Here is a 24,364-nt window from a genome sequence, read left to right as displayed (position 1 = left end):
TATGCGTAACCAGAATAAGTGTAGGGTCTCAGATCAAAGAAAACCCATAGGGCCACTGTGTGGATGAAATAATAGGGCAAATGCCTACCACAGTGCTAAGTACAGCACAGCCTCCTCAAAATGTCATATCCTTTAGTCACAGTCTATATTATAGACTTTAAATCCATATTTGATATGCCTGAAAACCATTAACCTCCATAATAATATTGTGTCTTATAGTAGTACTCTGTTAGACATCAATTTGAACACTAAAGGTTAAATTCAAAGAGAATTACATAACTCTCCAAAGCAATTACCTGTGTTTTTTTTCCCTAAAAAAGCAATAAGCATATCTAATATGAAGTTTTGAAACTTTAAGAAAAATGTAAAAATTAAAGGGAAGGTTAGTTCAATATAAAGAATGGAGAATATACTAATTTTAATTGTTCTATTTGCTATTCTGTTGGTATTAACAATTGATAGATTGCCTATGGTATGTCTGAGTGCTGATTTAAGTTTTCAAAAATTCTGTTAACTTTTTAAATTGAAGAATATTTTAGTATCCTCATTTAAGTGTGATATAAGCCATAAAAATTCTAATCGGAGAATTGGGGCCTTCTCTCCCTTCCATTCTCCCCACCTTACTAGGCAATCTGAGTCTTTTTTGGTCCTTACAATCAAACAGCCTATTAAACACAAAATAGTTATTTAAATTTCTTAAATCCTTTACTTCATTAGGAAGCAGTTACAAAAGAAATTGGTGAAAGCAGGTAGTCGGGCATTCAACATGATGTTTTTTCAGAGCCTAATCAGATACTGTGATAGACCCTGAGGATACAGGGTGAGGCAAACAGATAGGCTCTCTGCCCTCATGAGCTTAGCACACAATCTTCATCAATTTTCAAGGTTCTGTTGAAATAAATATATTAAACAATAATACTCTTAACCTGGTAAAGTTTCAGAAATAACTAGGCATCTAGGTTATATTTACAAAATGATGACAAAGGCCTCAATCTCCTGGTCAACTACACTGGAGGACTGCATGTTAAGAGGACAAAGAATTCGTATATTGGTATTTCCTGTCTATGTCAACCAAATCGAGATTTACCCAGACAGATAATTTAAAGGAAAATAACAGGTTTCTTCCTTTTGCTAGTCTCCATAAGATACAGAAAAAAAAAAAATTTGAACACTCTCTGTATAACTGAATTAACTATGAGATTATAGTAAGCTAGGATTGTACCACTGTACTCCAGCCTGGGTGACAGAGTGAGACCTCATCTCACTAAAGAACCACAACAAAAACCTTAATGAAGTAGTATATGAAAAGCAATTTTCTGGACAAGTATTTATTTCAAATGAACAAAGCAGCTGGAAAAACTCATTATGAGGAAAAATTATAGGTTTGAGGTTGAAATCTTTAAATAATAAAAAATACATAAAACTTAGAGAATACGTAGGGGGAGCAAAACATAAACTCTTTTACATTAAGATGCACCATGGGATTTTGTAAACAAAGGATGATTTATTAAGTTTGTTTATAAAAACCACAATTTGATACCGTTAGCAACTAAATTTACCTTTAAATGTTTAATATTATTATTTTGAATCTTTTCTGGAACAGAAAAGATTTAAATCTGAAAAAACATTTTCATCATAAATGGAACTGAAAGGTACTGCACTTAAATGAATATAACATCCCTTAGTGTTTAGCAGTTGAAAAAAAGCAACTTAATTTCATTTGTGTCAACACTGATTTCTTCATTTATTTAGCAAACATTAATTGAGCATTTACAATGTGCTAGGCATAGTGAGGACACAAGTAAGAATTAGACTGGAAGAAATGCATACAACTAAGTATGGCATATGACATACACCACAGCAGATGCATACAAAAAGTGACAAAAGACGACATCATTTTCGCAATTATCATTTATTTAGTCATTTTCCTGCTGTTGAACATTTTAGCTATATACAGTTTTCACTCTTATAAGTAATCCTGTGATGAGCACCTTCATATAAAAATACTTGGGACATATTTTGTGGTGTTTACAATAGTTTCTCTAGGAAGATTACCAGAAGTGGACTTACTGTGGCTTGCGTTATAAATATCTTTAAACTTCTTGTTGCTTACTGCCAATAATGCTAACAAAAATGTCTTACCAAGTTTATTTTCATCAGCTGAGAAAATGTGCACTTAACTCACTAATTTCAAAAGAAAAATGCAGCATCCAAAAATGTGTTTGAAGTATTTATTGCATGCTTATTTGTAGTAAACAGTTCTTAAGCAGAGACGTGGATCAGATATGTGTTTTTAATAGTGTTGAGGGTGACATAGCCCTGGGCCTGAGAGGGAAAAATCCCAGCTGGGAAGCTCTGGTAATAGTCCAGGAGAGAGAAAATATGGCCTGACCTAAAACATTTGTTTGTATACCGAACATAAAGGAAAACTGACACAATTTTTAAGTTTTACCATCACGTATTCTTCCTCAATTATATTTTTCAATGTTGCCACTTTTCAAACGATCAGCTCAGTTTCTGCTTCTCCATTAGGAGAATCTTTTCTGGTAAGGACTCTACTACTATATTGTCTCAGTTGGCTGCTCTGTATATTCACAGGAAGGTGAAAAACAATTTTAAAAATGATCAAAGCTGTTCATAAATTCTACATTAAACACATTTCATTCTGAAAATTTGTTTCCACCCACTTTTCTATCGCTGTATGCTTTTAAAGGAAGATCAAATACAAAATAAATAGGAGGGACTGTATTGAAAATATTGATTTTTTAAAGATAAGACCATAAGCTAGAGTTCTGGTCAAATTATACTGTCTTTACCCCATCTTCCTTTCAAATCCCAAATGTTCAAGGACGAAGTTCCTGCTTGATTCATACTCTAACTTTTCTGAAGTCTCTAGACCTATATTGCCCAACATGGTAAGCATCAGCCACACATGGCTAAATTTAAATGAATTAAAATTAAAGAAAGTTAAAAACAGTTTCTCAGCCACATTAACCACATTTCAGGTGCTCGGTAGCCACATAGGGCCATGGGAACTCTACAGGACAGTGCAGACATTTCCATCTTCCACTGCAGAGTTCTACTGGACAGTGCTGCTCTGAACTCATTTGGTTTTGCTTTTTTAAAACTGCATTTTCAGACATTTTTATACCTTTTTGAAATGTTAAATGATAGCTCTGCAGAGTTACTGGTTTGATGGTCACACCTACTCAATCCCAGAACCAAGCATTTTAGTGTAATTGCAGAAATGCTCTCAACCAATCAACCTAATTTGCCCAAATAGGGGCAAATAAGGAAGAAAAAAATTATCAGCCAGTATCAAGGATCCTTGTCTCAGCTTCTGCTTACATTACAGTCTCCAGAAAGTATCAAGGGCACATTCACTTTCCTTCCTTTTTTCTCCCTTTGTGGTAATACATTCCTACATATGTACCTACATACATACAAAACACCCAAAATTTACCCTGTTAAATTAAATGTACAATCCCAGTATTGTTAACTATATGCATGTTTTACAGAAGAGAGGTCTAGGACTTTTTCATCTTGGATAACTGAAATTTTATTGCCATTGAACAGCAACTCCCATTTCTCCATATCCCCAGTTCTAGGAACCACCATACTGTTTTTTGCTTTTTATGTAAACACGGTCTTCTGATCACAGCTGAGATTCTCCCTACGTAATCCCCAGCTTTCTTACCTCTTTGCACAAATCGGATCTACCTCCTTCTAAGCAATTCTCTCATTGCTGAGCTTCCATATCACTTTATCTCACAACCCACTAACTTCTTTGATCATTTACTTTTATATGTTTCCTAGATGTTCCTTGCATCTCCTTCCTTATAAATATTGATTCTCTCAAGTCAATGTTCTCTTCTATGGCTTCCATATTCTTTCCATAAAACAAAATTCTACTCATATTTATTACAGTCACTATATTGTAGGGAAGACAATGGAGCAGATGAAGAAAAAAATAAGGGCATATGATATGAAAATGAGCAACCCATCCAACTGTCTCCTGAGTCTTTTATATCTAGAGAAGAACTAGCCAGCTCTTCTCTGCCCTCCAGTCTGGCTTTGGGTATTTTGTGACATCACCTGGATGCAACATTAACATCTTAAAATCAACATGGTTAAAACAAATCTTCTATCTCAAACCAGCTGTTCCTCCTTACTTTCCTCTGTAGATTATAAAATCACCACATATACCAGCACCCCTGGCTCAGATTCAGTTATCTTCAACTCTTTATCCTAGGGGCCTGCATTCAAACAGTTGCCAAATCCTCTGTCTTTTACCAACTAAATCTTTAAGTCATCCTTTCTACAGCCCCTTCTCAGTTTTAAGATTTCTCTCATGCCAAGAAATCTTTTCCCCTCACAACTGAGAATGATGTCAATTCTAGGCTGTAGCTTTTCCCCGTTGTTGGGAAGCTCTGAGAAGACACCACATAAAAATGTAAAACACACAAAGCATAATATATTTTTACTTTTCTTCTGCTTATTTTCCTCAATGTCAAAAATGATTCCAAAACTAAAACAGCTATAATATAATTTCTCAACAGATGCTATCTGATTAGAAAAATGCAAGGGTTGCTCTATGCTATGAATGAAAATAAGCAGTGGCTGCACTAATTTTGAGGAATAATATTGCCACATTTTCCTCTAAATATTTAAGCTAAAGCTACTATCTTATTTGGGGGAATAAACAAGTTTGATTATTTAGTCAAAGATGTAGTGAATCTTACACAATGGCTTTTAAATAATAAATCTTGTTCAGTTTCTGTGAAGACCCAAAGCAAGTGCTAGAGTTTCTTTCGCTGTCACTAGCCACATGTGCCTATTTAAATTTAAGCTGATTAACATTAAATAAAGTTAAGAATTTAGAGTTCAACTGCACTAGCCATATGTCAAGTGTTTAATAGCCACATGTGGCTACTGGGTAGTGTTCTGGACACTGCCAAAGGTTCTATGGTATAGTGTTGCTTCATAATATTGCTCAGCTGCTAGGATAATGCAAAGATATAAAATGGCTACGTAATCAGGAATAAACATAGCATAATAAACATGTACTGAAGTACTTTCATAGAAATAAAAAATTGATTTGGATGTTAAAACTGAAAAACCTAATAAAACCAACCAATTAACCTTAATAACAGAAAAGATGAGAGATACCATTCTTCAGTCTTAATTTGATAACTTTGAAATCACTAAAATGAAAAAAATTCTCTAAAATGTTGACTTGTGTTAAAAAATGTAAATTTAAGAAAATTTAAACAGTAATAACTTTAATCATGATTTTCAAAATTTACTATTTTTATAAAATCTGATAATTTTAATCAAGAAAAAACTAGTTATATAATAGAAACTCACACCTTCTATGTGTCACTTGTATGTGCTCTAAGAGATTATTTTACAAGGCTTATAATCTCAAGAATGCTAAGATTAGGAAAATTCATTTTTACGGATACCTCATTATAGCTGAAAAAAGTTATGTTTGAAATTCATCAGTTGAGATTATGCTTATTAATTATCTGCTGAAAAACAAAACACAGAAAGGATGAAGATGAATTATATTTAGAAAATTACTTATTTTGACACTTAACAAGCTAAGCAACTTATTAGATCTCTTTATATAAATTGATCCCAATAGATTTTTAAGATACTTGTATTTGGAAGTTAGAAACTCTTAAAATTTTAAGTCTTTAGCAGTAATCAGCATATTACTTGCCCCTAAAAGACTGACTTCCAAATACAATTAATTGCTGCAGTTTAAGCTACTAAATGCTTTATAGTAAATTATTAAAATTAATATTCACTTATCTTTTTCAGTATATTTCATTAGAAATGGAAAAGCAAAAACATACTTTTCTATCCATTAAGATGTAAAGTTGCTTATAATTTATCTCTGTAGAGAAGAAAAATATTAAGAGCAAAAGGTGTAATTAATTTACACAGAAACACTTAAGAATCTTTTTTTAAAGAAAATCTGTTCAACATATAAAATATACCAGAAAAGTAAAATTTGACTCCATAGAGTATGCCACAATTTTTAAAGATATCCTTAGAAGATAATTTAATAGTGTCAACATTCTTTTTTAAATGTACTACAATAACAAAATACCTTAAATACAAAATACGTGCCCCAAACAAAATTTTTACGTGTGAATGTAAGAAAGACAACTGTAATGGTATATATAAGTAAATTTCAGTTTTTGACTCTTTTTGTTATAGATATTCCATTTTGGCAGAAACACTGTAACCAAAAAAAAGTAGGTATGGACAGGCAGCTTTATGCTATGAAATAATGCTGATGTAACCCCAAGTGAGAAAACAACAGGTTTCAAATGAATTATAATGGATTGGTAATTTTATAGTAAACTTAACTTTAAAGACAGTCACTGACTGGAACATAAATTCTGTTCCCACTATTTCTAAAAGAAGAATCCAAAAGACAATTTAAAAAATTGTGACTTCTATTCAATATTAAAATATGTATTGATGTTTATGAGATTATAATAACTGAGATCCAAGGTCATTCCATAAGAAAAGATCTGAAAGCAGAAAATGGCAATGGCACTAAGGGTGAGAATCTTTTAAATTACATCAACATCTCTTCTTTTACTTGAAGCTAGAGTGGTTCAAGCAACCACTGAGTATCAGAAGCCCAGCAGATACTACAGGGGTGTCAGAAATTCACTGACGCTCCAAAGAGCACTCAAAATTCTCCTTCATAATAGGGAATCTTATCTCATCCTAGAGGCCTGAGACTTTAAGAGTGAACTCCTTTTAACTGAGCTATTAGAAACAAGGCTATCAAGTCCTTCCTGCAACAGTTTTACCTCTGGGTAGTCATTTGGGGAACATTGAAAAGATCTTATTATTAATAGTGTGAAATCTAGCCTTCTTCAACAATATATAAGAAATTCCGTTTTTAACTTGAACTCTCACAACATTTCCACTCAAAAGTACTGTAGGTCATCAACTGTATTATAGCAATTGCTTTAACTCCTCTGTCTCTGCTAAGTTATCAGTTCCTTGCAGGCTGGCTGTATAGTACATTCTGTATATGTTCATCTTTGACTACTTCAACCTTAGAATGGTGTACATGTGAGGCAAACTTCTGGTCTAGTTTTTACAGCTTTATGTAATAATGGTCATTTGCATAGCAGTATTTTTTTTTCTATTTCACTTTTCCAAAAGAATTACTTCTAAGAAATAATATATTATGATTAAGCAACTCTCATTAAAATAAAAAAATCTTGGTGTGCCATTTAGTAAGAACCATTACATAATTTTACTTGTTTTACTGTGAGCCCAAAGCTACACTATCTCACCTAGTGAGTACTCTGGAAATGGTAGCCATGAGTACTGCTATTATTAGTGGAAACTGGCAGTAGTACTTACTGTAGTAGAAGCAGTTAAGTATTCAAAGATGAACGGATTCATCTGAGTACTAAAAGAATTAAAATGTATAAAGAATTAAAAATGTGTATCCATAGAGCAAAGTGAAGCTAATGAGTTTAATTTGGATTGCAGTATAGCTGAGTTTCTAAACAAGCTTTTGCTTGGCTAGTAACAAAATCCCTTAAATTTTACTCATTAGAACACATAGTGAATTTGTTCAAAGTGCAAGCAAGTTTTTATATTTATACACTGACTCTGGAGTGGCAAGCTTCTAAAAACAAAAGGACCACTTCAAGGTAGCCCTGGAACCCTGTACGACCCCAGCATTGTACAAATCTACAAAAATGGAAATAATTAAGAACAAATGCTGTAAGACTGTCTTTACACCATTAGCATTACTAGTTAGTCCTTTAAACTGGAAATAAATCTAAAATCACATTCATGTCCAGTGTCACTCAGGCAAGTGGCAAGGAACATACTTTTTCTATTTTCCCTGTAATGCCACAGAGTGACATAAATCAAAGCTAGAGTCACCTGTAAATTTAAAAGGTAATTGGTAGTTTTAAAATGACTTGTCTTTTCTGTGCTCTGTGGAATTTAGCTATATTTGAACCCATGTATTCCTGAGGATCTGCCTTCCATTTTCATCTCTACTGAAATGCAATCTATACTTCCTTTAAGCCTTGTCTCAAATACCAACTCCTTTGGTCTTCCATCACTCCTGCCAATTCCCAAGCTTTCCTATGAATTTAAATTTATTTTTCTTAAGATTCAGTTATATTGTTTCTCTTATAGCTATTACCATGTATCATTATTTTATCACTCCTTTCAGACTATAAGCTCCTTAAAGAGTAGGATCAATTCCTAACACAGTATCTGTGGCAATATAGCTCAGCAAAGTGAAAATAATGCTTTCTCATATATTTTTTGAATGGAATTAAGGCGATAGGAGTCTGGCTACTGGCTCTTTCATTCATTTATCCTCCTTGAACAGAAGAAGCACATCCTGTGGATTTAAGGAAATTAATGTTCTCTATACTCTTATTAGAAACACCAGTAAGTTAAACAAATATATAAGACACAGTCCTAAACATCAATCTACTTACTACCTTCCATGTACCCTCTGCCTATTTATTTTCTTAGTTATTAAAACAAATAGTATCTGTAATTTCTCTTAATTTGTACCTCTTTCTTAGAAATCAGTAATACTGCGCACTGTGACACTAATCTTGGGACAACAAAGCCTCATATATAAGCTTTTCAGTGTTGAACACTTTCTAAAGAGCTAAGAGCTAAAAAATATAGTTGTTGAATATGCTAGTAAAATTTTTAGCTAAAGCCCAAGAAAATGAGGAGGTAACTATAAATCTTTGTAGCTGAGATAATGCATGTCCATCGTAAGCACCTAATTCAATGGTTCTTTATTAACATAAAGATGATATACTTTTCTACCACTAATTGTAAGATCTGGTCCCAAAAAAGTATTAAGAAGGGCTTTACTTCTATATGAACAATTTTTTAAAGTTTCTGTATTGTGTAATAATAAAACTTTACCTTGAATTTTAGAAAGCTTTACCTATTAAAATAATGTCTCAATTAGATGAAAAGAAATTAAAACTGGAGGTTTTAGAAAGTAAAATTCCCATTAGAGACAATTATAGTTATATAACATTCTAATATTACTCAGTAGATGACTGATAGTTACTAGTACCTTGGAGAAACAAAAATATGCTCTGAATGTAGTTACCTGGTGTATGAGGGAAAGGGGGTTTTAAATCAAGCTTCCATATTCAGCATCTACCAGCTTGACCATATGATTATAAAATCAAAGGGCTTTAAGTTATTCCAATGGAACACCGAATGAAAGGATGGCTTTCAGATTTTTCAAAACACAATGATAAACAAAATATAAGTCACTTGCTCAGCTTAGAGGAATCAGGGAAAATGCATTAAATGCACTTGATTTCTATAGATTTACAAAACAAACAAACATTTAGCCATATGAAAACCAATACTTCTTTACACACTGAGTCATAAATAACAAGAACTCATGTTCTCATTTAAATTGAGAAAGTAGCTTTCACACAGCCTCCCAGGATAACAAAGTAAAATTTTATTTTACTTTGAATTATATTAAACTTCAGCTTTAATGAAACTTAAAAGAACAGACGTCTTTATACCTAGTTTTAAAAGAAGCAGTCATGTTTTCATTTTTGCCTGGAATAGAATGAACGATCTGATCTGTACAGTAAATGCACAAAACTTCATTTCTGCTCTATTTTGTCAATCTCCAAGTCTATAAGCAAAAAACTACATGATTGTGTTTTCATGTGCACAGGTAAACTTAAAACCTACTGTAATCAGAATTAAAACCATTCTTATGCTCACTTAAGTAAACAGTTCACAAACTTCTTAATATCAGGACTTTTATATACTCTTAAAAATTATTGAACCCTCTGCTTCTGGACAAGGAGTGGTTAGCTGGTGTGGACATCTATGTCCATGTGAAGGGTGGTGGTCATGTGGCTCAGATTTGTGTGATCCAGCAGTATGTCTCCAAATCTCTGGTGGCCTATTACCAGAAATATGTGAATGAGGCTTCCAAGAAGCAGATCAAAGACATTCTTATCCAGAATTGCTGGATCCTGCTGGCAGCTGACCCTGTTGCGGCAAATTCAAAAAGTTAGGAGGTATTGCAGTTATATGTGTCCTTATATTTTTAAAATACATACTAAATTATACAGTGGGTAGAAGAAAATGAGTTTTGAGATTTAATTATTTCAGGAGCAATAATAGCAACACAGGACTGATGAAGTTAAGAGTGACAAAATCTTTCCAAGATTAAATTTGGTCATGGGTTTACGAAGCTTCATTACACGATTTTTTCTGCTTTTGTGTCGCTTGAAATTTTCATGGTAATTTTTTTAAGTGACTAGCAAGGTACCTGAGATAAATAGGCATTTAAATGAATAATAATTATTAAAATACAGTTTTATAATTTATAATACAAGTTAATGAAAAATGAATATTAATAAATCTTACACTGAAACACTGTAACTTCTATAATAAAGAATTATTCATTTGATTTTTTAAAAGCTTCTGTTATAAACAGAATGTTTGTGTTCCCCTCCCTGAAAATTCATATGTTGAAATCCTAACCCCCAATGTAATGGAATTAGGAGGTGGCTTTGGAAGGTAATTAGGTCGTAAGACTAGAGTCTTCATGAATGGGATAAGTGCCCTTAAAAAAAAAGACTGCAAGAGCTCCCTGGCACTCTTGTGCCCTGTTGAAGATACAGTACAAAGATAGCTGTCTATGAACTAGGAAGTAGACACTCATTAGACACAATTTGCTGGCTACCTGATTTAGGACTTCTCAGCTTGAGAACTGTGAGAAATAAATGTTCATTTTTCCTGCCACCCAATCTTCAGTTTTTGTTATAGCAGCCTTCATGGACTAAAACAAGCTCATTTCCTGGAAGACCTTGAACTAAGTACTTGAAAATACAAAGATAAATCAAGCATAAGTGCTGGCCTCAAGGAAAATGCCAGGTAAGTAAGTATGGATGCACAATTACAATATATGTTAGGAGCTATAATGAGAGTAACCAAAATAGAAATGCCTCACTCTGCCTGCAAGAGAATGGACTAAAACAGCCTTCCAGATGAGATAAATCTTGGGAAGGAGTAGAAAGTTGTTCAGGATACCTAGAAAAGGATAGTTAGGTCTATGAGGATACACCACCACCAAATACATATATATATAAATACAAAGACATGACACATTGAGGGAAGTATGTTGTTCTACATGATTCCTGAAATTTTCTCAGCGAATAAGACTAGAGACATTAGCAGGAGTCATATCATGAATGTCATACTAAAGAGCTTTGATGTTATATTAACAATGGACAATAGTAAAATAATTGTATTTGTCTTTTAATAAAATATTTCTGACATCCAGTGGAATGGGGAAGGGGAGGCTGGAGGAAATATGAGCTATTAGTAGGCTACCATATTATCTAGGCAAGAGAAGATTTGGGTTAATTAAGCAGTATGGATTAAAGAAAAATAATTATATTGACAGCTACTTACAAGACTAAATAGAATTGAGTGACTGTTGGGATATCAGGGTAAAACAGTGAGAGAAGTCTAGGATGTCTCACAGAATTCTGAATTAGATGACTGGATGAATGAATAATGGTGACACCAACTGATATAAAAGAAATCAACACAATAAGGCAGCTTAGATTTAGTTTGATTGTCACAATCCAGGGATACATGTTTATAAGACAGCCATGTGGAAGGATATGGGTTTCAGGGAGATTAAAGTGTCAAGAATCAAGTGTTTCATTATTTTCGCATTTAAAGACCCAAACTTTTATTATGCATTACACTCTAATATTTAATAACAACTTTATACTAGGTTATCTCACCACCTGTTCACAAACTTTTTCTCAGTGACTCTAATTTGCTTTCTATTTCTAACACTACTACCCCAGGTTAGACTATTATTTTATCCTTAGTTATTGAGGGGGTGGAGTGGGGAGAAGGACAGTAGAGGCAGAAAGGCAAATCTCCAACATTCTGACTCTTAATCTAACTTTTCAACTTTTGTATTCTCCAAACATTCTTTTACTTATTATTCCTACACCTTACTTAGTTCCTTTGTTCTTGAGCCTCTATGTAGAATGCCGCAACTGTTCTTCATAATTTACTGCGTTTCTAAGTCATCACCATAAGCCCCAACACAGTTCCAAAATTCTGTATATTGACTCATTCAAACCCACAGTGAGTTTTCTCATCTTCTGAATTTTCATTTATATGACACCTGGTATCATTTTGTGAAAGAGAAGATAAACCTCTTTTATACACCTTTTATATAAAGGTGTTTATCTTCTCTTTCACTAATTTGATTATAAGTGTTCATCTTAGTGACTAATTCAAATCAGGTGCTCAATAAATGTTGATTGCTAACATACCATTTCTATATATTACTCAGTCTATTACACATTTAATAATATTAGAAACTATTTTGAACAATAACCACCTTAAAATGTTTTTTGGCATCCTGGATTTATGCTAGTCCTAAAATACACACACACACACACACACACACACACACACACACACACATATACACACACACACACACACAATTTAATATAATTACTTCACAACATCCTATCCTGTTTTGGCAAGAAAATTCTCAGAGTGCAGTTTTTGATAGAAAGAAAAAGCTATAATTATGCTATAATTAAGATCTGTGAAAGTAATTATCTTCTAATAATCACAAAGACTTCCTTTAATTTGTCATTCTCCTAATATCTCCTCCCATTTTTTGCATATTTTGCATACAGATGCTATTCAGGTCCGTTTGTTTTCTTTATCATTCTTTTTCAGTAACTTAACTAAGGATAACAGGATTTGTTATCCTTTGCCAATACTTAAGATTTCAATGTTAGTGTACTAAATCAACAGTTTTTCAGTTAGCTCAAAATAATCACTCATACGACCTAAACATTACTACTTTTTAAGCATGTCATTTCGGACATCAGTGAAGACCAGAGAACTGCACTAAGCATTCTAAGTTTAAAACACTTTCAAATCAAAGAAATCAACCAACCAATCAGTACATACGAACTAAATTCTTTGTTACATAGCTCATGTAATAGCTCTTTTAAGAACAGAAAGTGTAAAAACTGCCTAAAGGGGTTTACAAACTAGCTGGTAAAATTAGAGGCAGACACGCAAAGAGCAATAAACAAAATAATGTATAACTGAATGCTAGCAGTAAGGTGATATAATGAAAAGGGTACTAAAACCTGAGTTATTTTCCCTTCTTAGCACGGAAAGGATCAGTGCTTTGATCATTTTATAAGGAATCAATTTTCACATTTGAAAAATGAGAGAGAGAGAGAAAGAGAGAGAGAGAGAGAGAGACATTCCATGAGGCCTTTTGGCATTAACATTCCATGATTATACAGAATGCTGTGAGAGATTCTAAATGCCAGTAGAAAGTTTTCAGAAAGAAAATAAGCTAAATGCTTTAAAATTACTTTCCCATTATTTTGCTAGTTTAAAAAATATTTTCTTATTTTAAAAATAATTTTACTTAACCTATTAATAAACTGATAGGTTCTGGATTTTTGGTAAAATGTTATAAAATCAAGATTAGAAAAAAGCTCTATTGTAGATATATATCACATACTTTACATAATTTCATAGCAGAATTGTAATTTTAAATATATCTAAAATTCTCTTCAATGTTGTACACTCTAGATTCTCTCTCCACCCCCCCACCACCTTTTTTTTTTTTTTTTTTTTGTAGAGACAGGGTTTTACCATGTTATCCAGGCTGGTCTCGAACTCGAGAGTTCAAGCGATCTGCCTGCCTTGGGTGCTGGGACTAATGGCGTGATCCACCATGCCCAGCCACTTTATGTTCTTTATAAATGATCCAGTTAAGAAAGCATACTATACTCTTAAAAAAAAGAAATAATAATAATAATCTATTTATTATCAGGATTTATGGTATTCAATGATTTTCTTCTTTCCCTAGCTTTTTATAAATCAAGGGATTACACTATAGTGTTTTATGTAAATGATGAGAGTAGTCTTATAACCTTTATAATCTAGTAGTATATGAATGACTTTTCAAAGTCCTTACATGTATTTATTTTAAAAGTGTATTAAACAATTTTAGCTTCAGCATGAAGTATTACTGGGCCTGTGTATATTAGTGAGTTTTAACTTTACGTAACTGTTTTGTAGAGAGTTCATATAATCATAACAGGACTTCAAATACAGCTGTTCCTTTCCAAGAACATAATCACCAAAAAACACATTTTTAAGAAGAGCTACATGATCATCAGTGTGCCAAATGTGTTTATAAGTATCAGAGCACATGGGTTGGCTGGTAGGTAGTAATGCCTCACTTAAATGGCTGACCATTGGTGCTGGTGTTGGCTAGAGTTCTTTGCTTTTCCTTCAAGTGAGCTGCTTTTGTCACCTCCAAATATGGTAGCTTGGGTCCAAAAGGAAACATCCAAATGGGCAAAGAGTAAAGCTGCAGATGCACCCCATGAGTTTTTATTGTTAGGTTTTCAAAAGCTACTTTTACTTTCAAAAGCAAAGTAGTTTAGTTTGCCTGGTTGTAACCCAATCATTTCTTCATATTACAGCAGGAACAACTCTTGTATTTTTTCAGTAGTTACATGAGTGGTAAGAAGACCTAAGAATTAAGGTCCACATGACAAAGAACATTTCCAAATTAGTAAAACTAGTCCGATGATCGTTTTTAGAGGATTTTAAAAATAATTAAATGGTGATTTTACTTTATGGTCAAGAGTAAAGTAAAATTATCAAGGCAAAGTTAGGTCACTCTTACCCATAATGTGAATAAAAATATTTTTAATACGATTGGATAGCTATACATAACTGTTTAACCTGCAGAATTTAGTTGGTAAATGTTTTTAAATAGTTTTAACAGACCAACAGATGTGCATTTCACATAACTCATATAAATACAAAATTCTTTTTGTTACTGCTATTTCATTTCTTATATAAAAACATGAAAGTACCAAATAAGAAGGCTATATGAAACACAGGCACCAGCTTAATTTTATTAATAGGTACTGAAATAACATTTAGTCTTCTGTGCCATAACATGAAATATAGATTCATAAGTCTTGAGAGAGAATATTCTTTAAGATTATAAGGCAACTGGGTCCTTTTCCGTAAAAGTTGACAACTTTTTTCCCCCAGAAAATGTATGCCTTTTCTAACATAGAGAAAAATATGATAGTATTTTTCGTATTACAAATTAAAAAATGAAAATGTTCAAAAAATACACATTTTCCAAAGAAAATAAAAAGTAATATGCTGTAATAATAACAGTGCAGTATCTAACCAGCAGGTAAATATTTAATCTTTCAAACTTTAATTTACTCGGTCATAAAGTGAGGATGGGATCTCAACTTCATAAGATTGTTGAGGATTAAATGAGATAATATACGAAGGAAAAAAACCTATTATATCAAGAACACAGTGAACATGAAATGAAAAATAGTCCTATATTCAAAGTTTCACTAGAACCATTTCTGGCATGATTTACTAATTTACCCTATTCTAGATTATGCTTTCCCAAGAGCTTCATTAAGAAATAAATTATTAGTAGTACTGCACCCTCTCCAATACCCATTTGTGGGCACTTTCCTTCTGCCTCTATAGGTTTTTCCTTTTTCTGGTTATAAAAGTAATATTTCCTCAAGGTGGAAAATAAAGTAAAAACAAGCAAACAAAAATTCATTATAATCTCACCATACAAAAATAACCATTATTAACATGGTGGCTTCTATCTTTCTGAAATATTTTTCTAAGCATACATACATATATGCATAAATTTAAAATTATTAAATATGGCCAGGCACAGTAATTTTAAAATTACTAAAATTTAGTAATTTTAAATTTATGCGTAAAATTTTATGCATAATTTTTAGTTTTATGCATAATTTTTATTTATGCATATACATTTAAAATTACTAAATTATTAATTTTACTAAAATTACTAAATTACTAATTTACTAAAATTACTAAATGACTAATTTTAAATGTATATGCATAAATAAAAATTATGCATAAAGTTTTATGCATAAATTTAAAATTACTACATATGGCCAGGCCATGCTAAATATGGCCAGGCACAGTGGCTCATGCCTGTAATCCCAGCACTTTGGGATGCCAAGGTGGAAGGATCACTTGAGGTTGTGAGTTCAAGACCGGCCTGGTTAACATGGTGAAACCCCATCTCTACTAAAAATAATAAATAAAAAAAAATTGTGGGCTATAGTGGTGAGCACCTGTAATCCCAGCTGCTCAGAAGGCTGAAGCAGGAGAATTATTTGAACCTAGGAGGCAGCGGTGGCAGTGAACTGTGATTCTGCCACTTCAGTCCGGGCAAGAGAGCGAGACTCCATTTCAAAAACGAAATAAGTGGAAATAAAAAGTATAAAATTACTAAATAGAAATGGGAATTTTATACTATTTTATAATTTTTTCTCCATAATTTCCTCCAAATCCTAAATTTTAAGAACTTCACAATAATTAATAGTACTTTTAATTATGAATTTAGGTGACAAGTTCATGACAGCTCTCTATAGTGCCCTCACAGATGGCATACTTCAAAGACATTTATGACCTATAATTATCTAATTATATTTTAAAAAAGAAATAAAACCACTGAATTTCTATACCAAATTTATCACATCTATAATTAGCACACTTACTAAATTAATCATACTATTACAATAATTAACTACATCGAATAATAAAAAAATAGAAATTGTCCTAATTTTCAATTACAGTAATTCGATTATAATATAACATATGTGCCCCTACTATGCAAAAATCATACAATAAAAACCACAGCAATTATGGGTAAAAATGAGGTTAAGGGCAAAACACTAAACAAACCTGCATAAGTTATACATAAAAAAAAAAAGAAATCTAATAAAATATGGTACCACAGTTTTACACAGGTTAAATGGTTAAGAAATATACAAATAGTACAATAATATATGGCGCCCTACCTTAAAAAAGAAAATTGCTTATGGAGGTGGTTACCGCAAGGCCTATAATCCTGTAAGTTATGAATGAGCAGAAGAAGGATGATCTGAAATAAGATGGAACAATGCAACGCCAGATATGAATGGACGGAGCTTGTAACACACTGATGAACTAAGATAGAGGGTAGATGTTTGAAGTAGGTATCCTAATACATAAAATTCACTGTTAATGCTCAAATTATTCCCTAATACATCGATTGAAACAAATCTGCATAAGTGTTATAGCAGAACTGTGAGCATTTTGTATTCTACCACTACATTACTTAAGCATAGCTCCTATTAAAACAAAAAGGAAGACTAAAGAAACTTATTATCCCATATACTAGATTCAAGACTCTTTAATAAACAGAGGTTAAATTGTTTGTATTTTTAAAAAGTTAATTTGACAAAGTTCACAGGCAAGATAAAGGGAATGAGAGAAACCCAAACTTGGTAAATCTGCTTTTAATTAGGACACAAGAGTTCATTATAAATAATACTCTATAAATATTCTTCTTCATATCAAAGATTTGGCCACACTAAAGGGAAAAAACAAAAGCAGCTAGTTTACATTTGCATTATGTGAAATGCATTATACTTGCATTTTATGAAAACAAATTCAGAGAAAGATAGCCAGTTTTATCAAGAGAAATGAAAAGATGCTCTGACACAATTATAGTGGTTACTGTAAGACCTACAGAAGAGAATAATAAATATCTATTTATTATATATTAGCTGTTCCTAAATAGAAAAATAGTAATAAATATCTCAGATAATCATTAATTACTTCCCAGCATATAGAAAAATATGTGTGAAAACAATAATGACAAACCAAGTTTGGAAACTCTAAAGTTGTAATCAAGTAAACCAGCAAAATTTCTATTGACCAAAAGGTTTTTATACATTTTTAAGAAACACAGATAATTAAAATTATTCACAGAAAACCTGGTCTTTAGAAATGATGATCAGTAGACCATTCCTTCCAAACAGTAGTAAAATCCAAATTATCTTAGTATTCATTCTGCTTTTAAAGGTTCTTAAAGAGGAAACCAAATCCCTTACCTCTCTCTAAAAAGACTATGTCTATCTGCTCTCAATCACAAAATGCAAATTTACCTATATCAGAGTTTGTAGACTAATAAATGAAAATATGAAAAAATGCTCATCATCACTGGTCATTAGAGAAATGCAAATCAAAACTACATTGAGATACCATCTCACGCCTGTTAGAATATCGATCATTAAAAAATTTGAAGACAACAGATGCTGGAGAGGATGTGGAGAAATAGGAACACTTTTACACTGTTGGTGGGAGTGTAAATTAGTTCAACCATTGTGGAAGACAGTGTCGCGATTCCTCAAGGACCTAGAAATAGAAATTCCATTTGACCCAGCAATCCCATTACTGGGTATATATCCAAAGGATTATAAATCGTTCTACTATAAGGACACATGCACATGAAAGTTCATTGCAGCACTGTTCACAATAGCAAAGACCTGGAACCAACCCAAATGCCCATCAATGACAGACTGGACAGGGAAAATGTGGCACATATACACCATGGAACATTATGCAGCCATAAAAAATGATGAGTTTGTGTCCTTTGTAGGGACATGGATGAACCTGGAAACCATCATTCTCAGCAAACTGACACAAGAACAGAAAATCAAACACCGCATGTTCTCACTCATAGGTGGGTATTCAACAATGAGAACACATGGACACAGGGAGAGGAGCATCACACACTGGGGTCTGTGAGGGGGAAATAGGAGAAGGACAGTGGGAGGTGGGGAGTTGGGGAGAGATAGCATGGGGAGAAATGCCAATATAGGTGATAGGGAGGAAGGCAGCATATCACACTGCCATGTGTGTACCTATGCAACAATCTTGCATGCTCTTCACATGTACCCCAAAACCTAAAATGCAATTAAAAAAAATTTTTTTAAAGTAGTAATAAATGAAAATATAATCATTAGAGGACTTGGATTAAAAACTTTGGCAATTAGTAAAAATAGTAGTTCATTTCTGAGTTGGAAATGGGTTAAAACATCACATATCTATATGCTTTCCTTTTATTTCTGGGCATTGAGAATTTCTCTGTTGTTTTTTTTTTAAGACCGAGCTTCATTCTTGTTGCCCAGGCTGGAGGGCAATGGTGCAATATCGGCTCATCACAACCTCTATCTCCTGGTTTCAAGTGATTCTCCTGCCTCAGCCTCCCAAGTAGATGGGATTACAGGAATGCACCACCACACCTGGCCAATTCTGTATTTTTAGTAGAGATGGGGTTTCTCCATGTTGGTCAGACTGGCCTCGAACTCCTGACCTCAGGTGATCAGCCCGCCTCAGCCTCCCAAAGTGCTGGGATTATAGGCATAAGTCACTGCACCCGGCCAAGAATTTTTATAATATCTTGGTTGAAAGAAAGCAAACATAGAAGAAAACAATTGAGGGAATGGTTGCTATGGTTTTAAGCAAGTTACCTTATTTATCTAATAATCTCATCTACGAAATGAGAGTAACAGCTCATACCTCATAGGGTAAGTGTGGTATAAGGCCTAAAATTGAGGTTCAATATTATATGATCCCTTGACATCTGGTAAAATTGGGAGGATCTTAAATGCTAATTCCAAGTTCCCCTCACCTCCCCCACCTTGCTCATGGGGATAAGGTCCCCTGGCCAAACAGCTCACCTTATCAAATGAACCAGGTATAATTTCTACTTATTCCTAGGTGGCAGGTTTCAGTTTACTGCCAGTTCATGCAATTATGTAAACAACCCAATCACAGCTTCATGTAGAAACTTGGAGCATCTCACCCTCTTTATTCTACAAAGCCTGTCTCTCACTGTCACTGGTTATTCATTATGTTCCACAGTACAACTTCCAAGTGCACTGCATGGTGTGGAGTGTCCTTTTCCCCTGGGCTATGAGTGTATGTGACTAATAAACCACTGTTGATCTCATCTGCCCAGTGTTAGTTATATGTTCAGCCACCGCCATGACCCAAGGGTGGCAGTCTCTCCCATAGCAGTGGGTGAACTGAAGGCTATTTAAACAGGCAGGGAAAATATTATGAGTAAATATCTGTAACCTCTTAAAAGAGTGTGACATTATCTATACAACAATAAAAGTATCTGCTATTAGAATTATGCAATATTGAGTCCCTTAATACAACATAACTAGCCAAAATGTTTAGAAATTATCTTACAAGTTAAAGATTTAAAGAATAGGCTGGATTTAGAAAACTATCAACTGGCTCACAGTAGGCCGTTAATTCAATATTTTGTTCAATAAATGACCCAAATTATTAGAAATGGAAAAGAAAACTGGAAGTAAAACTACTTACATTAAAAATGCCCATTTATAAAATAACTGGTTATAGATACTTTATAATGTGATTCTATAGCACATTTTGCATTTTTGAGGATTAAAATATATAATTTTAAAAAATCATTAAAAATAGAGACAGTCCATTGAAACCACATACTTTTGCTTTAAACATAAGAACGAGTATTTAATATTTAACTACCCTTCTTTTCCATACAGTAGTATATTAAATTGAAACATTATCCATGCTTGCACAAGAGAACATACATAATAATCTACAACCTCTACAAAAAGTTAAAAGGTATAATTTCCCAGTTTTCGCTATTTTTATAGTTATTCAGAAAACATCTTTCTCTCTAACCACACAGTAAGCTAAAACCTAGGTCAGATTCCATACACCTTTTCTTAGTCTTCAAAAATCCTAGTATACATATTAATTAAATAATTCTAAAATTACATTATTTTATAAAGTAGGCATCTTTTTCTATTTCAGTTCCTAATAGATAATATCTCTAGATTAACATATAGTGCTCAAATTATATATCTGTTAAGTTCCTGAAATTTATACCCTAAGTTTTATTATCTACCATATGGTATAAAAGTAGAGCAATAGAACTGCCGCTATCTTTTGAATTCATCATTAAGGAGAAGAACTAATATTCTGATGAAATATTAATAAACCCATCAGATTCCTAAAGAGAATGATTGATATGACAACATACAGAAATATGCTATAGATAGGCACAGTACCTTCATTCATTTCCAGATTGTATTTATCTATGTCTATGCATCTGAGTCCTCATTAGCCTCCTACACACACATTATTATTCCCTTGGTGATTTACCCATAGCTACTTTGGATATCTATTAAACCTGTGAACATTTGTCTTTATTTCAATGCATCTTTAATTTGCCATGTCATTTGAATCTGCTCTCTGTACCATCCATCACTTAAATTATTTGTTCTCTATTATTTCAAAATGGTAATAGCTTTTTAAATTTTTATAAAATATATATTTATTGTTAAAAACAAACAAAGCACAATGAAGAGAAGTAAATGGTAAAAATAATCTCCTGTAACCCCACCACCCAGAAATTAATACTGTTAATTTTTGATACCTTCCTTGTGTATTTTTTAAAAATGAAAACAAAAATCCTCATATTCTTAAAAAACAAAAAAACTGTCTTTTCCACTCAATAACCTATTATACCTGTCCACTTTTATACATAGATCTATATCCCATGAGTTGCCCAATATTCTACTATATTTATGTCACATAATTTGTTTAACCAATTCCCTCATTAACAGTAAACTCAGAGTAGTAAGCATTTACTGAAGATACTTTAAAGATGAGAGCTTATTCAACTGGAAATGAGCCATATATGGACATAAGATTTAGTCAAGGAGGAAACAACTATAGAAAGGAAAAAGACAAAGTAAGATTACAGATGACAATGTGGTCTTATTCTTAGCTTCTAATATACAGCACTGTCACTGACCTTTACTGAAAGCTAGGTGAACAAGCAGCTAGAATCAAAGGGCTCTGCCTGTTAAGTGAGTATGGATGAAGAGTAAACAAGGGAGACAGATCGCCAGTGGAGTCTTTAAAATAAGTAATTTGTAGATCCCAAATCGTAGGAGTTGCCTAGGAAAAAACTGGCATAATTTGTTAAGCTTTTATTTTTAATCTTGTTATTGCTTCCAGTGTTCCAGAGATAGTTCTGTTTAAATGTAATTATGAATGACCCATAATTTAGTCAGTATTTTTATTCTTTATAAGAGTAAAATTATAAACAGAGCTAGGCAACCCTTTTTTCTCAGGCATGGACCCCATCCTAAAAATTTATATCTAAGCTTCTCAAGTTTTCTATCAATTGGATAGAAAGAGAATAATTATCATTTATTAATTCAAAGAAGGAATTCTGTAACATTTCAAAATACTCAAAAAGTCCTATGTAAAAGAAAAAAAGATTAAGTTCTGTTACCTTAATCCGTCATGCAATAACTGAGAGGAAATATTCTCATCCCTTACTTTTGCCATCCTGCTATTTTAGACCATTAAAATGCTTTTTAAATTTTCCTTTTTCATGAGACTCAAAGTCAAAAGCTGACTCTCCATTGCCATGGAGACAATTCTATTTAAGGTAGTATATTAGCCTTTTCCTCACAGGAGGAGGATAGAAAAATGGTCAATAGAAAAGCATGACTTACCATGGTTTAGAATTCAGTAACTACATATGCTTCTGGGGCAGCCCATTCATTAGGAAATTTGGAATTGGAGTGGGGGAATTTAATACAGCCCATTATTCACATAAGTAACACAATACAGGTTAAATTTTAGTACTAACTTAGAGGCAATATGAGGAAATACCCATTACCTCAAAATTAGATGCAACCAAAGAACAAAATAAAATTGCTTATAGTTACTGTCCTAGATAGAACTGCAACTAACTGAAACAATCTTTGCTTTTCAAAGAGCAATCTTCTATTTATCTATGGTCTATATATAAGACACATGCCATGGGTTTCTTTTGTTTTCATTTGCAGGCTTCCCATCTCCAAATGGAGACTTTCTGACACTCACTCCATTTTTAATTGAAGAGTAAGTTACTATAGGTGAAAGAGATCATATATATATATTTAATATTGTCCAAGAGATTCAAAAGAATTTTTTAAAAAACAATGTATCAATCCCAAATCTGTCATCAGGACAAATGTTATTTCTTCTTTGATTAAAAAAATGTTTTCTTTACAAAAGCTTAAAAAATCAGTCTTACTTGAAATAAAAATAATCTAAGATGGAAAGACCTACCAGAGTCTACTAATGTTAGTGCCAAAACACTTATTTTTATGTAAGCAAGCACTTCCAAGAGATATTTTCACTTGATTTCAGTCGTAAACAAGCTTTCAAAACCCGATTCCTTTTCCCCTAAAGTTCAGAATGTAGCACAATAAAATAAGACATATTTTTCTTTTCTTTGAGTCAAAGTATTGCTCAGTCCTTCACACTGGAGAGCAGTGACTACAATCTCAGCTCAATGGAACCTCCACCTCCTAGGTTCAAGTGATTCTCCTGCCTCAGCCTCCCAAGTAGTTGGGACTACAGGTACACACCACCGTGCCCAATTTTGTAAATTTTGTATTTTTAGTAGAAATAGGGTTTCACCATGTTGACCAGGCTGGTCTTGCCCTCCTGACCTCAGGTGATCCGCCCGCCTTAGCCTCCCAAAGTACTGGGATTACAGGCGTGAGCCACTGCCCCTGGCCAGTAAGACCTATTTTTCTTACAGTTAGACCACATTATACCTGAAGGTCTCAAATCGGTATTTTTTAAAACAAGCAAAAGGAATCTTCCTGATTCTAGCACTGGTACTGCCAGTATCATCTGTCTCAAACAACTGATAATAGATGTTGAACTAAAAACAGTTTTCATTTGTGAAAGCATTTGGTTAATAATACTAGACCGGTGGTTCTAAATTCTTAAGAGTATCAGAATCACCTGGAAGGCTTGTTACACTACAGATGGTTGGGTCCCATCCCGAGAATTTCAGAAGATTCAGCAGGTCTAGGGGTGGAGGGTGGGACAGTAATCTAACAAACTCCCATTTGATACTGATGCTGCTGGTTCTAGAACCACACTACAAAATCACCATCCTAGACATTCAACAAACTGATTCTCCTACGGAATTGTTATGCCTTGCTGGTAAATACTTAAGCCTTTCTCAAAATCAATCATTTTAAATAAAACAATAGCTTCGTTCTGGGAAAGGGGAGGTAGGAACAGTAAATTGTAGCAATTTGGGAAGGATATTAATTCAATGAAGACCAAGTTAAATATTTAAAAATTGTTATCTAGTTTGGTGAACTGAATTACAATGACATTCAGGAAAATAAACACCTGGCATGTAGTAAACGGTCTGTGTCCCCTGTTAATTCAACTGGCTTTAACAAACAAATATCTATTATAAAATAATGAAGAGGAACTTAGTATTTGAATGTAAATTTTTCCTAGAAATAACTGTAAACCAATT

General features: G+C 33.1%; 1 protein-coding gene across 2 annotated transcripts in view; it reads right to left on the bottom strand.

Moving 5' to 3' along the window:
* Positions 1–24,364, bottom strand: part of SESN3 (sestrin 3) — a 67,299-nt gene that overhangs the window by 28,014 nt on the left and 14,921 nt on the right. Inside the window, exon 1 of one of the 2 annotated variants that reach the window (XM_032295726.1) lies at positions 2,453–5,232. The exons of the other annotated variant lie outside the window; for it this stretch is intronic. Within the exon in view, the coding sequence (XP_032151617.1) occupies positions 2,453–2,455 (3 nt within the window). The 5' untranslated portion in view covers positions 2,456–5,232. Of the gene's footprint in view, positions 1–2,452; positions 5,233–24,364 lie in introns of those variants that run through there. 2 annotated transcript variants of the gene reach the window in all.

Source organism: Sapajus apella, unplaced genomic scaffold (genome assembly GCF_009761245.1).
Source record: "Sapajus apella isolate SASKATOON/1434 unplaced genomic scaffold, GSC_monkey_1.0 scaffold34, whole genome shotgun sequence".
Taxonomy (NCBI): Eukaryota; Metazoa; Chordata; class Mammalia; order Primates; family Cebidae; genus Sapajus; species Sapajus apella.
This window is presented reverse-complemented; position numbering and strand designations above follow the sequence as displayed.